Here is a 15,832-nt window from a genome sequence, read left to right on the forward strand (position 1 = left end):
AAACGGGTTTCTGCTTGCGCGGCACACGATGGTGCGCGACAAACAAAAAACTAAAACCCAACGAACACACACGCGCGTAACGCACGATGTGCTAAAATGATAATTTATTTTATGCGCGAGCTGGAACGATGATCGCGGAATGCCCTCGCTCGCTCGCTCGCTCGCACGCTCGTTTGTGACACATCAATAAAGTATCAAGTATGACATCCCCAGGCCAGTTTGCCTGGTTTATGAGGCTCTAAATCTTTACTCGCAGCAGCATTCCAGCAGCAGCAGCAGCAGCAGCCACAGCACACCACAGCCAGGAAACCCCGTTTGTGTGGTTGCCCGTGGGAAATGCAAGAGGAACACACTTTGCGCCACCTGTTTTTCATCGGACGGCGACGGAAATGGATTAGTGTAAATGTGCTGATTTCGTAATCTGCACTTCCCCTTTTCTGATGCCGACAAAGAAGCAGCAAGCCGTTGTTGGTTAGAACACAACTGCTGCGGAGTTCACAAAATGTCGGTCACACAAGGTCGCTTGAATAAGGGATTTCTTTTCCCCGAGATAATCGCAATAAGAATGCCGGAAGATGCCTGGATACAATGGCTGAGGAATCAATACCACGATGGCACGCGATACTTTGTAATTAAAAGTTGCACTTCCGGAAATTGAACCACAAGCCGGCGACGTGACAACGGAGCGCTTCTCGTTTCAAAACAATAGCCCACAATACACATAATGCGGATAAAGTTGTTACTCCTGTATGCAGGGGCGACCTTTGCCAGTGTGTCTTTGGATGGGGGATAATCTAAGGTAATGACTTTTCCGACCGCTCCAGTTAGGGGCTGCATTTGGAGAGGCGCACCGCTGCTGCTGCTCTTGAAGATGATTACATCGTAAAACCTTCCACGGTCCCCGAAGCGGGCGCACATCGTAATGTGCAAAACAAACCCAATCCCGTGAGACACCTCCATGGGCGGGAGGATGTTCGCGCTGCCGTTCCTTTCTTGTGGTTGCTTTGAAGTGAGAACACTTTGCGAGCAGCTGGCCGCACACACACCATCGTCCTTGGATGTCGATGGTCATATTTTCATGAGCGGCCACATTGCCGCAGCAACAGATCTGTACGGCGCGGAACATGCGGAAAATTGGGTTCACCTGTGGAAAAATTAAAATCCCCACCGTCGCCAACCATCCACTACCAGTATTGCTGAGAGTCAGTGAGGTGAAAAGCGAAATAAATGGAAAATAAAACCAGACGCGCTAGTACCGCACAGAGGATGCGCTTAAGACCATTCTTTACTGCAATCATTAGGCTCTGGCTGGGGCACAACATCGTTCTCGGTGCTGCTACCATCCGGTGGCCACCATCGTTTGCAGGCGATGCTCGCGAAGCCGCACACTCGGCTATGAAGCTCGCGTTCCACTTTAATTCAACAAACGAAAGCGAGACAAAGAGAGATAAAGCGAGAGATGTCGATACAGAAAACTACTGCAAACGACCTTAAAAAAAATGTGAAAATTTATCACTGATTAAGGCTTAAGCGGAGGGAACGAAAGTGTTATTAAGGATCCGCGAAGCCTCGGTCTCGCAACAGCCTACAGCCTCTCTCGCTCGACTGTTGGTGAAGCATTAGAGAGCGAACGATGTCCACCGGACCTGCTGCTGCTGCTGTTGCTCCACCTCCGGACACAGGACACAACAATAAACGATGCTGCATTACTATCGGCATTAGTAGTAGGCACCGAGAGCGCTATAGAGGACACAGCGGTGCGCTGGGCGCTCTGTGCGCTCTACAGAACATTCCGGGCGGAAGAAAGATGAACTCAATTATCATTTATTACTACTGATTGTTACTGATGACGGGGGCGAGAGCCTGGGCAGTGCCGTGCCGGTGCCACGAGTTCTGTTGATAGTTGAAGCAAATGGTCATCCCTAGCCCTGATGACGACGCATCCCGTGAAAGTTGAACAGCGCTCCGTGGATATGTATCCCGGTGCCTAATGAGCTACCAATTAGCGGGATCGTCCCTGGATTTCCCAGCCCGTTTAATCGCGACACCGGGATTGTGTCACAATGTTTCCAATGCTTCGTGTCGCATCCTTGAGAACCGCACCTATCTCTGATAAGGCGATGGCGAAAGGCTAGAGCCACTCCGGAGGAATCTCTGGCGGGCGATAGAGATGCTAATGAATTGGTTCGCATCGTTTTGCTTTTTTTTTCTGCCATTTCATCTCCATCAATCCTTGCTTAAAAGAAGAGGCAATCACGGTCATCGTTCGCTACCATCGACCCCTCATTTATGTTAATTGATCATCAACCGTAACGATAAGGCGAATATCACGAGACCGACCAGAGCAACGGACCGAGGCGACGACACAAAGCAAATAATCCACCACCATCGATCCACGCGGCACCGGCGGAGGATCCGGGCTGAAATGGTGGTAGAGAGCATTATCCTTTTTCTTTGTTTGCAAAAACCATCGAACCAACGGCAGGCGAAAGCCCCCGAAGGGCCTGAGATAGGAAGCTAATAGACGTCTTCGAGACCCGCCCGGGGGTGTAAGATCATTGGTGTGCGTAATGGCGTTGGATCAAGTGCTCTCTACACCCTTAATAAGGATCCTGGGCGTAATGACGGAGAAGCAGCCCGATTTTTTGGCCCGACCTCACCGAAGAACTCATAATGATTGTTTACGATTGCATTTATGCAAAAGCAAAGCACCACACGGGGCAATATTGTGTTGCCATAAACTTATGAGTTTATGCGCTGCGCTATCGCTAAACCTCATACCATGTCGCTTGCTATCGCTCAAAATCTTATCGCGCTTGTGAATGACACCGTAGTGTGCCGCCGACGCCACCGCCGATTAAATCCAGGAAGGATTTCCGCTTCAATGTGGAAAATTGAAAAAGGCCGCCTAGTGAGTGGCAACGTTTTAAGTTCTAATTACCATCGGTGATGGTGGTGGTGGTGGTATGGGGCATAAAATTTGCAACCAAAAACCATGTAACCGGTGAGCCCCGAAGCCACAAAATAATGGTGGCGGTGTTTGCGATAATGGTGCGCAGGCCTCGAGCAACAAATCTTGGTCTTTGGAGGTAACAAACACCTCGATGGCGGCGTACGGGCGAGCGGATGTTAACGATAACGATAAAATGAACTTCTCTCATTCAGGGGCACCCGCCGGTGTCCGTGGTGTCGGTATCGGTGGCTGGATCACAAGCTAGCCAGCAGCAGCAGCAGCAGCAGCAACCGACACAAATGTGCTTTTTCTCCGTTGTTTGCAGCACGACCAGGCGGTGCGCGCTCGCATACCCAATTCCCAATTAATGTAACCCAGTATATCACCGACAGACAATTAATTTTGAGTGACAATTTCGTGGAGCAAATTATTTCCCGCCCGTTCTTCCACCGCTCTGCCCCTACACCATTCACGCTAGGGCAAGAGGTGGTTGCTACTGGTCCTGGTCACCGCCAGCAACCACCTGACAGCGACACATTCGACACCGGGGGGCCGACAGGCCATGCCAACCTGTGCTACACGCCGGTGCGATGCCGAAATTTCATTTGCAACCACCAGATGGCAAGCTGATTAGGGGTGACCACGCTTACAACAGCATGAATAAATTTGTTTATATACCTCCGCCGCTAGCCGGCATACTCTCAACCACATCCGGCAACGGTCTCCCATCACGACGACGACGAGGCTTTCGGGGGCGGCGGAATGAATGAGTAAAATCCATTCAAACGAGGTGCGAAACGGTGCGTAACTACGTGCGCCTGGCACTTGGACAGTACCGAGCAGTAACGTTGCTCGGAGAGGAGTAGCGGCTCCCAGCTCCGGAGGGAGGGAACCGACGGAAGAGATGTGCTTTGAGCAAATTTATCGTTCGTGTCTTCACCCGCACCATTTTTTATGATATTTGAATCTTGCCAATCCCGGCGGTGGCGGTGGCGGCGGCGAACGCTTTTCGCGCTCTCGGTGGTGGTCACTCACTCCTCTATGGTAGCGCAATTTCCTTGGACAAATAAACGTGATGGTGACGCGGCACGGTGCCCCTCTGTGCGATCGCGTTATGACCACGCGGTATCCAGGATGGTGCTGATGCTGGCAGCAGAATTTATCGCTCGTTAAATTCATTCAATTTCGCGCCGCACGCGGTTGGTAATTTGTGTGTTATAACGGTTGCTTGCTGGCTGGCTGGTTAGACCAGGCCGGCACCATGGCCGCAAATGGTGTATAAACAAATCGAGCATCACATCGGCGAGTAAACGGGCGAGCAGTGATGGAAAACCGTGAGCGAGAGGAAGGAACAGTATAATTGTCTTCATAATCATTAGCGGTCAGTTTGGAAAAGGATATTCAACCATCGCCTGGACGCCGTTCTTCTTGAATATCACGATGCGTTGCACCTGGCCATTCGGATGGCAGATCGTGTAGAGCACGTCCTGGAACGAGAGAGAAAAAGAATGATGAGAACTTACAATTAAAATACATTACACCGTCCAGTGCTTAGAGAATTCGGTCTGTAACACAAAGAATGAAGCTCAACAATGTTCTGCGCGTTCGTTTTTTCGTTCAAACAGAAAATGTCCAGACTGCACATTCTCATCACCTCGAGCCCACCGCTGGAGAAGAACGTAATGGAGAATGGTGTGGTGGTTGTCGGTGAGAGCATGTGAAGTCAATTAAAATGTCAACCACCTTTCTTCTCATCCTACTCCTCCTCCTGCCCCTTCTACTTTCGCACCACAAATGGTGTCGAGCTGCTGTCACTCAGCGCGCGTCGTACCACATATGCCCACAGGGGACGCTTCTCCTCGGATCCTGCGCGCCACGTGCACAGCGGAAGGTAAGGTGAAATGAATACATTCATTCTTGTTGAAAATTTCCCTAGAATTTTACAATCCCCCACCATTACCACCTTCGCTGCAGCTCGCCATGGGCCGCCATACTGCGATGATGCCATCCGACGAAAAACATCCCCGGAACGACCGCAGCAATGGCGCGCGCAAGGCGTGCTGAGAATGGGACGGCAGGACGACACTTCATCCCGGGAAAGGAACAAGTCATTTACAACTTTTCGCAAACTCGGCACTCGGCGCAATGGATCGTGAACGGTACACACTCTCACACTGTATCCTCATCGAATGATAAGAAACGAGGAAAAATGGAACGACAGGGAACGTGTACCACCACCACCACCACCACCAAGACTCATTTGCAATTCCGTCCACAAAAATTATCAGTGTACACACATCGAAAATTTTGTGACCCCATAAAAAGGACGAATAGGTCGCTGCCGTTGCCGGGAGTAGAGCCAGATAACCGGGACCGGGAGTAGAAGAGTGTTATCTTTATAGCTGCCGGAAATAGAGAACGAACCATAGAACCACGGGACCGAATCCCCAAAAGAGCGCGTGGAACACAATTGCGAGGGTAGGAGCGACACCGTCATTAATTTCCCTTCCAAGCGTTCCCATGTAGCCTTCCGGGCGGGTGGGTGGATGCTAGAACAGTAACAAATCGTTCATTGTAAGCCCGGCGTATTGGTGTCTGTGTAATGATTCAATTCCTTGGGATCCTAGGCAGCACAAATTAGAGGATATGCCGCCACGGGGACCTCGCACACACATAAACTCCGTGGGGCTAGAAGGAACCATAAATCAGACCACAACATACACCGCCGTGGTGGTAACATTCTTGCAATACCACCCAACCAGCCAGCCGTTACTGACAAATGGAAACGAGCAGGAAAAGCGGTCCAGTCCGTGGTCCAACAGGGTTATTGTGCCCCGATAAATTAGGAAGCAGCAACTTCCCGTGTGTCATTGGGCCCTGAAGGTCCTGAAGGTTCTACCGGTGCCTTCCATACCTCCTTATCGCTTACTTTTACTAATCTTAGTCCTGGCCTACAACACAGGAAACAGGAACTTGTGGTCGCACACAAAATATTGCTTTAAGCAATGGCACCATTCACAATCCTGGGTGACTAGAACACCGGTTGTCCGATTGGAAGACCATCAAAGGCCATTCGTGCACGCGCTTATAATTAGAAGATGAAGCGCAGCTGCCGTTAAGCACATCCACGGTTCCACGATGTCAAAGCGCCGCTAATTAGTATCCCGCATTCTTCCTCCTCACTTCACTCCGTTTCGGATTCGGATCGGAAGCGAGAACGGAAAACATAGTGTTTAGACCCGGGCCCCCGGGAGGAATCGTTTAGTAGCCACACGGGCATGATGGCCATTAGTTCCGGTTCGCCGAACGTAAAGTGATCAATTCCACTTACTTCTACCATTTCATCGCCACCACCACCACCATCATCATCATCACGCGCACCGCACAAAACAAGCACTAATCGTCCTCTAGAGTGTTGGTCAACAACCCAGACCACCCCCGTTTGAAGTCAACTCCAACACTGCTGCTAAAGCTCTTCCTGGGAAAGTGCTGATGATAATCCCGCAGATGGATTCCACGGATGTCGCCATTTTCGGATTCGCCATCATGTTTCTGATGGAAGATTTGCGCGCGCGAGACACGCACACAACCGCAGTTTTGCTGTGTCATTGTTTCACCGAGGGCGCCTTCTTCTTTGGCGGTTTTTTTTCGGGAGGTTTTCCTTCTCCCCTTCCCCATTCGTCACTTCGGATCAAATCAAGCTAATGTTCACGGAGCTTCTGAACAACATCATCGAACAGTCATAGGCACCTTTTTGATGGAGACGCCACACCAACGAAGGCGGGAGTTTGGGCCGCTAACACGAATGGTTTTCCGGCATAACAACGGCGTGTCATGGGGCGCAACACGCAGCAGGGACCGAAAACTCTCGGTCAGCTGCTAATGACTGCAAAGATTATCATTGGGGAAAGATAAATCACTCAGGGAATACACGGTTGTAGGCAATTTTGCTGGAAAAGTGAAGAAGAGGCTAATGGTTGTCGTGCTTCTGGTCGTGGTGGTGGTGATGATGGTGCCAAAAAAGTTTCGTCCTTCATGCTAATCCAATTAGTTACAACACAAGTGATACCACTTCAACCGGTACACCATTTAGGGATATTCAATAGACGTTTCTTCCCCATAACCGATTCAATTGCCAGTTATGAACAGATGAAATTCAATTTTTATTTTCCATCAGTTCTTTACGATAATTTTATATTTATCTTTGCGTTAGGCACACTCAAAGTTGAGAAGTTGCGGCATCCTGCCAAGAACTGGCATCAAATTAATGACCGAAAAGGAAGAAGTGTATTTTATGAGGTGCCAGCATAAATCACTAATCGATTCAGAGGTATTATTGGCAGACCCTCTGCTCTGCGATTCTTGCCAGCTGCCCGTGCATCGATGGGCGATGGAATAGAACAGAGCACACATAACAGAACACAGATATGAAGTGATAAAATGTTGGATATTTTTATTAATACAGGTATCGAATTGTCCCCTTTCTCTCACCCGCCGGAATATCATATTCGCCAGCACCAGGATATCATAAAAATCAGCAGAATAACTCCGGCGTGCGATGAATGATAATCAGGCAGACAGGCAGGCAGGATACAATCGAAAGCACCTCCACAGATCGCACGGTATGCCAGGAAAGGATATGTAGCGCACCGCACGTGGCCGTAACAGTCTGCACACAGGAATACTAACTACTTCTGGATTGGAGTAGCAGGAAACCGAATGAAACATAAAAGCCAGACCCTGAAAAATGAAGAACGACCGGATTGTTCCCGGTATTTGCCGTCCAGTTTAAAAGCAAATGAATGTATCACACTTTATCACGATACAATACTCTTTCACTGATCGCAAATAGAGCATTGTAATTGTGTACAATTGAGAGAAGGACGCAGTGAGAGAGAAAGGGCGAACTAAATTGCTCCAAAATAAAGTCCTTCGGCTCGAGGGCCGGGCGTGCTTTCTTCACATCGTTAGTGTGGCGCTCGGTAAACTGCAAATGAAACTTCTCCCTGGGGACGACAATCACGGGCGGGCCCTTTCCCGGTTATTGTCCGCCATCGGTGGCCACCATCTTTCGACGGTTTACAGGAAAGCGAGTATCGACAAAGCAAGAGGCACAGAATCAATCCTTAAAACCGTGAGGTGTACCCGGGACGAAAAAGCGCTGACCGAGATTCGGGATAGTGGGCTCATGAATAATCATGATGAGTCCGTGCTACCAATGGCCAGTCGGTGGCGAGGTATCCTCGATAGTCCGGACCACGGAGAGAAACTCGGTAAACCATAAAGTTAGGGCGCCAGGGGTAGCACCTATATCTGTATTGGTCGATTGGATTGGACAAAGGACGTAAACCCGATCAACAGTTGTGCTGGCAGGCAGTCTGGCTGGCTGGCTGGCTGGTTGTTGGGGCTTTGTCTGGGGCTCGCCACCGTGAACCCGGTGGTTTCACCGGTGAAGAACCAAGAACCGAGAGGATATTCTGCCTCGTGAGCTGGATTATGTCGAACTGATGAGCTTTGACAGCGACTGTTTGGCAGCGAAATCCGTGCGTAAATAACCTGTCAGTGGCTTCAAATTTTGAAAAGCAAAAGGGTTTGACCACACCAAAGGATGACCTTTCATCTTCCGTTCCGTTTCATGCGCTTTTGGACAACGAGAGATTAGACTTAATAGCCACATGGTGCGGTGTATTTATGTTGAGAAGGATCTCTCAACATAAAGAAGGAATAATTCCTCTCAGAAGGAAAAAGGAAAGGAACGTTAAATGTTCTCAAGATCTTGAGAAAACATATTATAAGGATAGCAATCCTTATCTCAAGTCCGTTAGCAAAACTTCCAACAATTTCCAGGCCTGGACTCTCTTGTAGAACAATTGAGATTTATGATTCTATTAGTCCCGCTATGAAGACCATGCTGCTACCTGATGCTACTGGCCAACTTTTCACCATCGAGCGCCCTCCTCTCGTTCAAGAACCATGCGGCGCACATTTCCGGTGCGATTCGCATTTTGTGTCACACACCGCGGGTAGCCCGAGGGCACCATTAATGAGGAATCGCATGAATCGGACCTCAAGAACAAGAACCAGATCCCGAAATGATCATTTGGGGGAAAATCCTAAAGACTAGGCTGGGACTGGGGGCGAGAACAATATGAATCGCAAGCAATAAGTAAGCAATTCAGAGCTTCCGATCTACGGAATGGAATACCTTTTGCAAATGGCTTTTGCTTGCACTGTCTTCACGCGGCGACCACCAACATCACGGTGATCGCATGAAATGGAGAAAAAAAAACGATGGAAGAATAAATCACGGGAACGCATCGCTGGCTCGCTCGCTCGCTCGCGCCTTGGTGGTTTGCGTGGAAAATTATGCAAATGATGTTAAATTATTCACGCTGCAGGCGATTAGTGCAATGGCAGGATATCCTGATGGGTGGCTGGGCTGGGTGCGCCCCATGAATCTTGTGGCCGCCGGCCTGCGGTGATGATGCTCAGGCGAACACACAAAAACAGCGGCCACGACTTGGGCGGCCTTTTTTGCAGGCTTCCGCGCACAAATTTAAATTATTTTTAATTTCAATACTTCTTCTGCTTTCTGCCCCTTCTCGTCGTGTTCCTCTTCCACAATTTTTACGGTCCAATGTTCTTCCAATTTTAGTCTTTAGATGGCCGCCGCCACCACCACCACCACTACCACCATCGTGGTAGAAACTTGGTTGAGATAGGACTTTTCACCCAACAAAAAAAGCTTTGAACCCGAAAAGAGAACACTGTTATCCGCACGGGACTATGGGGCCTAAAGAAGGGTGATTAGTTGTGCCATCGGACACGCCAAACACCGCGGCGGACATGAATCTCACCGGGGGTCAGTAGTGGTGAGAAGAAGGGTGATCGGAGTTTTCCGGCGGTCCGGCGGGAGAGAAGAAGAGTTTTAATGAAAAATGGGCGATAATTTAATTTCAACAAGTGAAAGATTAATTTCCAGCATTATGCTCTGACAGCCGGAGTGGGACCGCAACTCCGGATGGGGTCCATCCCGAGCGATGGGTGCTGCTGACGCTTGATTGTTAAAGCAGCACCACATCAAGCGAGCGCGCCTGATGATTTACAGAGCGCAAAAAATAACAAAAGGATTCCTGATTGAGTGCTTTAAAGCGGTGCTGGGCTTTACTTTTCCACAATATGCATGGTGGTGGCCATAGGTTGGAGTTCTATCGAAATCTCCCAAGTTCAATGGTACAACACAATCCTCACAAGTACCATCTAGTGCTCGTCATCTATCATGCAAAAGCGTAGAGTTCGGTGGATGATACGACCAAAGGCACAGACGTTCAGACCTCAGGATTCACATGCAGAGTGGCTTTAGGGAGTCATATCGTCTAGACACATTGGTCGGGCAGCTGGATGGATGCGTGCAGCTAAACCAATCCATCACTCACTCACTCTCTCTCTCTCTCCCCAACAACAGACGCTTCGCATGAATATTGGAAAAGCAACACGTGTACTAGTGTCATGAAGCCGCGCGTATCTGAAGCCAACCACCGTCTGCAAGATAGACATTTCGATGAAATCCAAATCAAAATCAACAAAACAGACACGCAGACACTTCGTACCGACGAGTGTTGAAGAGACTCTCTCTCTTTAAATCACAAAATTCAATCCGTTATACCCCAAAAAGTGTCGCCTCGATAACTCGCCGAAAATCGAATTAGCGTCCATTGTGTGAAACGAATTTTCCATTCAACGCACACCAACAGCACCCACCAACACTCTCTCCCGTGTTGTTGTGGGCGAGTAGGTGTCGCAGGTTTCGTGGGCGAACAGGTGTCGCGTTTTTAGTCGATCTGGTCGCTCAATAGCGAGACGCTCCGACCCTCCACTGAGTGGTGGAATAATTTAATTTATTAAACTTAATGACACAACCACGCTCCATTCCCGGTTGGAGGATATCCCGCTGAGGTAGGAGCAACACGCTTACACACGGGATCGATGCGAGTAGGAGTGCGACTCCGTCCGGCACACATACATTCCTTGCGCTACCTCAACTCAACAGCAGGTTCATTCGCTCGAAATCACTGAGAAGAATATCAATTTTTCATTGCATGATTTCGGCTGGCCCAAGGACGAGAATCGAGCAGATTTCTCTTTCCGGGGGCGCGAAAGTCTCGTGAGAGTTCGCTGCCTTATCGATCAAAATTCTATTAAATTCGCATCATCCACTGACTCGACACGGTAGAAAGGAAGCAAGAAGGAGATAGACTGACGTTCGTCCTGGCGTTCGCAACATGTTGATTCATAAATTTAAATGGAAGTTTGTTAATTCAGTTCTTCAGACACCGAATCCCTAAATCGCAAAATAAAACATCAATGGCTCTATAGAGAAGCGGCACACAGTGTGTCTGTCGATCATCTATCATCCATCTCACTCTGGAAGAACACCCAGGGTTTGTCCTCGATTTTCCTTCATCTCAGCTCTAGCTTTGGCTTTTTCGCCGCAAAAGACTAGCGCACGGTGTACGTTAGCTGTCCCGTTCTTTTTCATTTCCACTTTTCCAGCCCAACGAGCAGTTTCGTCATATCCTGGGCTTGGGGACAGGGCATTTTTGCACGACTAGAAAGGATAAAGAAATTTGATTTAATTTCGTTCGCAAGCTAGTGCGAAGGGACGAGAGTGAGATCCTTGGTGACCGCTGTCCACCGTCCATCACCACCATTCATGGAGGAGTTGATTTAATGGCGCTTGCCTTGGTCCCACGGACACTACTCGTAAATTCGTATCAGATTCGCAGACCATCATAGTGGCCGCCCCCCGTTGACTGGATGGTCATTCACTTGTTTGCTCTTTTGGCTTATCATGCTTGAAACGATCGCTCAAAAGCGGACGAAGGACCTCTGCTGGTGGTGATGGTGCGAAGAGAGAGTCAAAGACCCGTGGCGCATTTTGTCATGTTTCTCATCATCTGCCGTTTCTCGTGCCCGGCGATTTGGATGAGTTTTCAAACATTGAAGAATTTAGATCAATTTTCGCTCATATCGATACGGATAGGAGTGGCGCGCCCGTGGGGGGGGGGGGGGGGGGAAGCCCTCCCCGAAAAGGCCATCACGATCCCAGAGACATAGACGCGGGATAGTACAGCAACCCAAGGATAGCATCCCTTTGGAGTAGCCCAGGAACCCAGGGGGTGGATACGGAGTTTAATGGAAAAGCCCGTACCATGCACGTGGCGTGTACCACGGGGACTATCGTTCCATCCAGTCCAGTTCAGTCCAGTCATCCCGACAGCCAGCCAGCACAACCATCCGGTCAATCCAGATAACGGAAAGCAGAAAGGAGCAAATGGAGGAGAAAAATCTCGGATCGAATAGCAAACGGTTTAAATCCGGTTCCTTCGTTCCCGGGGATATTGAATGATTTTCATCAGGATCGTGGGCCGACATTTGGGGCTAGATAGCGTGAATGTGTATTGGTGCAAGATGGCCAGAAAGGATGTTGATCAGTGGAGCAAGAGTGGTTGTTGGATGGAGGATGATAGTGACTATCATATTTTAGTCGTACGTACGTCACGTTCAGTGTTCAGATCGTCGACAGAGAGAGAGAGAAAGCGAAGGACATGTGAGCCAATCGGTGAGTTCAATTACGACTTGAATCCCTCGTCCATCGGGTTCGATCGGCATGTTTGCACATACATCCGACCGAACCGAATATGTTGATTGCCGCCAGTTTGCCCCGTTATTTTGTTTATTCTTTTTACGAACAGGGACGGATCTTTTGCAGAAGTTGGTACAGAAAGGGAATTGATAGGGAATCATAAATACTAATCTGATGAATGCTTAAAGTTATCCGAAATGGTGGTTTCTTTTAAACATTTATTTTATATAAGTTTGGTTTTGAGGACTGAAGAATAAGCGAAAAAAATATTACAACTTCAAAATGGTTTCTTCTAAACACAGGTGTTCCAAATCGAGTCCTCAAAATCCCTGAATTGCAACTCGTTTATGAGGTAGTCGGGGAGAGTTTACATCAAATTTGAGGACAATACTCATGAATTCATGAGGTATCATGTAAAATCTTTTTTTTAACATATATAATGACGGCCGAAGTGTACAATCTTATGGTCGTTATCTAACGAAGAATTTTTTTTATAGCAAATGTACGAATAATAAGCACGCCGTAAGAATGAACAAATGTTTAATGTTTAACCCTAAATAATTGCCAAAAATTGGGCTGATTTTCCCGATCGAATATATTGAAAAGCGAACATATTTTTGTTCTTCTTATTCTACAGGACCATCTTGCGAAGAAGTTTCCCTTTTCATGCCAGTCGCCATAGTCACTATATCATATCGGTGTGCTTGAAACGACATGAAAAGAAATTCCCCAAAAAGTTCGCCCCATCCCGGCTGGATAAGCGGGATTAGAGCATGAAAATCGAAAACCATTCCATTCCATCACATGAGGCACAGGTGGTACACGCCTTCGCTTATTCCATCACGATGATAACCCATTTTCATCACATTTTGCCATCGTTTGCTCCCCACAAAATGAGGGCTGGCTTTTGAGTAACGTTGCGGGGCAACGAAAGTTTGCTTTGTTCGAAGGTGCTCTGCAAACGCAAAAGGTGCAATGCAATCAACAAGCAATTTCCCCCGTTGTTGTAACTATCAAAACAATTACCAACAAAAATACTGTAATCTCCATGGAGCATTAAACACTCATCGGAAACAACATTTACCCACCGAACCCCACACGGGAAAAAGGGGTTACACCGGAAAGGCCTCGAACGGCCCGCGGGTATTTCATGTCCCTACGCCATTCGATATACCAATCCACATTAATTCGTTTTCGTTTCGTTCGCACTCCTGTAAGAGGAATTGTGGGCGGGGAAAAGGTGGCAAACCAACTAGGGAGCTATTGCGGAAATGATTACCATGATTCCCCCAACCCCCGGTGCGCACCAACACAAAAAGCTTCAATATTATGTTAAAACATTCACTTCGCACAACGGCACCAACAACCGCACAAAACCCCACAAAAACCCCAAAGGACCACTTCTCGTGTGCAAATGTTCGTGTCTGTGAATGTGTGTCGGACAGACCGAAACGACGAGGATTCGGACGAGGATTTAACACAATACGAAAAAAAAAAATTGGGGAAAAAAACGAATCCTACTCCAATCGAGCGCACGTGTGCTTGAGTGGGAAATTTGAAGCTTGTTATTCGGACACGGGCCGGCCGAAGCAGGACACACGGGCACACACAGATGAAGCTTAATGGTGTTATCATTTCATTTGAATTTTTAATTTCTATTTCCACCACTGACCGACCACTGCCATTCACCATTCGCTGAGGATAACCAAAAGGGAGGGGGGGATTGAAAGCAAGTGGCGCCTCCTTTCATCGACACATCATAAGGCGAGGTTCATGTTTTGCATAAAAATCTCTCTCTCTCTCTCTCTCTGCCGCTCGGTGCCGCCCCGTTTATGCTTTTAATTATTACGATCCATTGGAGGAAACTGACTGGCTAACGACTAACGCTGGAAGCTATCGCCACTTGGTGGCTGATTTCAACCCCGCTCTTTCATTCCTTCTCTCCCTGCTTCTCGTGTACACCTTTTCCATTCTTCTCCCGTCGACACCCTGTGGAATCTTTTGTCGAATCACTCATTAACCTGGAATCCTGGACCCTGGACCGGCTGTTCTCATCAACGCCAACGGTCAAAACTCATGATCGAGTCTCCCTCTGCTGCTGGAAGCCTCAGAAAAGCGCTTCATGTTGCAGGGGGCAGTGGGTTGTTATCCGAAATCTGCCCCAGGCGAGCGCACACGGAGGAGGGAATCATAAAATAAACTTTTCCTCCTCCTTTCTCCACGCCCCTTTTTCCCACCCCTAGGTTAGCTTTGCAGCCTTTCGTCTCATTGGAAATGGCCTTCCCCTCATAAAGCCAGGATTCCTGCTGGACGTGAGCTCATAACAAAGATATTAAAGGAAGACCCGCAGTGTGCGCCCGGTTCGCCTGGAGGTGGCTTTGTGCTCCGTCACCATTCCCCTGGGGTAGCTTGCGGAGGGCCAGAGGGGGTGGGAAAAGTTATGCTGCTTCAATTTATTATCTCCTTCGAAGCCTCTCTTTCTCTCGTCCACTCCAAGCACATTCTCCCCCCGGGTAAATATCCTCGTCGATCGAGTTTTTAGTTTCATTCACTCTTATGCCTTTTTCTCTGTCTCTCTCTTGCTCGCTCTCTCTCTCTCTCTGTTGGGCTTTCATTAGCAGGATTCACACGCTGGGTTATTTGTGCATTTTGGCTTTGTTTATTCGGTTCGCTATCGATGGGATGGAATGCAGAATCCAAGCCAACTCCCCGAACCAAGCAAAAGCACCGAGGCTCAAAGTTTATGGCGAGGGGTAGCGGTAGATGAGGGGCTGCTCGGCTTCACAATCCCATAAAATAGTTTCGCCAATAAAACATGACAAACTTTTGACGCTTCGGTCCCCTGCAAAAACCAACCCGAACGACAACAACCCAGGACACCCAGGCACGGAAACTATGTTCCAGCGGTGTGTTAATGAAGCGCGTTTGGTTAACATTCCTTTCCGGGGAAAGGGAACGATAGTGAGAGAAAAACGTTGAAAATATCTGCGGGTCTGCTTTAGAACGCCCGAACTCCTTGGGCCATATGTTTCATGACTCTGCTCAGGTTCCTTTCCAATATATTTCCATTTATGCTTCTCGACTGCTCCTGGCTTTTGTATATCGCTTCGCGAACAGGCGAGCTTCCAGCCCCCCCCCCCCCCCCCCCCCCCCATCGGTGATGCGTACCGTCGTATACTTGGAGGTTTTAGTATCCTAATTGAATGAGGGCACCTCAGCTGGTGGCCTTTAAT

The 15,832-nt window shown here is 48.5% G+C and overlaps 1 protein-coding gene across 12 annotated transcripts in view; it reads right to left on the reverse strand.

Annotated features, from left to right (window-relative positions):
• LOC126578875 (heterogeneous nuclear ribonucleoprotein L) overlaps positions 1 to 15,832 on the reverse strand; it is a 146,743-nt gene that overhangs the window by 38,427 nt on the left and 92,484 nt on the right. For 8 of the 12 annotated variants that reach the window (XM_050241850.1, XM_050241856.1, XM_050241855.1 and 5 more), the window contains exon 4: positions 4,353 to 4,440. In XM_050241850.1, the coding sequence (XP_050097807.1) occupies positions 4,353 to 4,440 (88 nt within the window). Of the gene's footprint in view, positions 1 to 4,352; positions 4,442 to 15,832 lie in introns of those variants that run through there. The other 4 variants (XM_050241860.1, XM_050241858.1, XM_050241859.1 and 1 more) reach the window with 1 other exon arrangement.

This window comes from Anopheles aquasalis, chromosome 3 (genome assembly GCF_943734665.1).
Source record: "Anopheles aquasalis chromosome 3, idAnoAquaMG_Q_19, whole genome shotgun sequence".
In the NCBI taxonomy this organism is placed as follows: Eukaryota; Metazoa; Arthropoda; class Insecta; order Diptera; family Culicidae; genus Anopheles; species Anopheles aquasalis.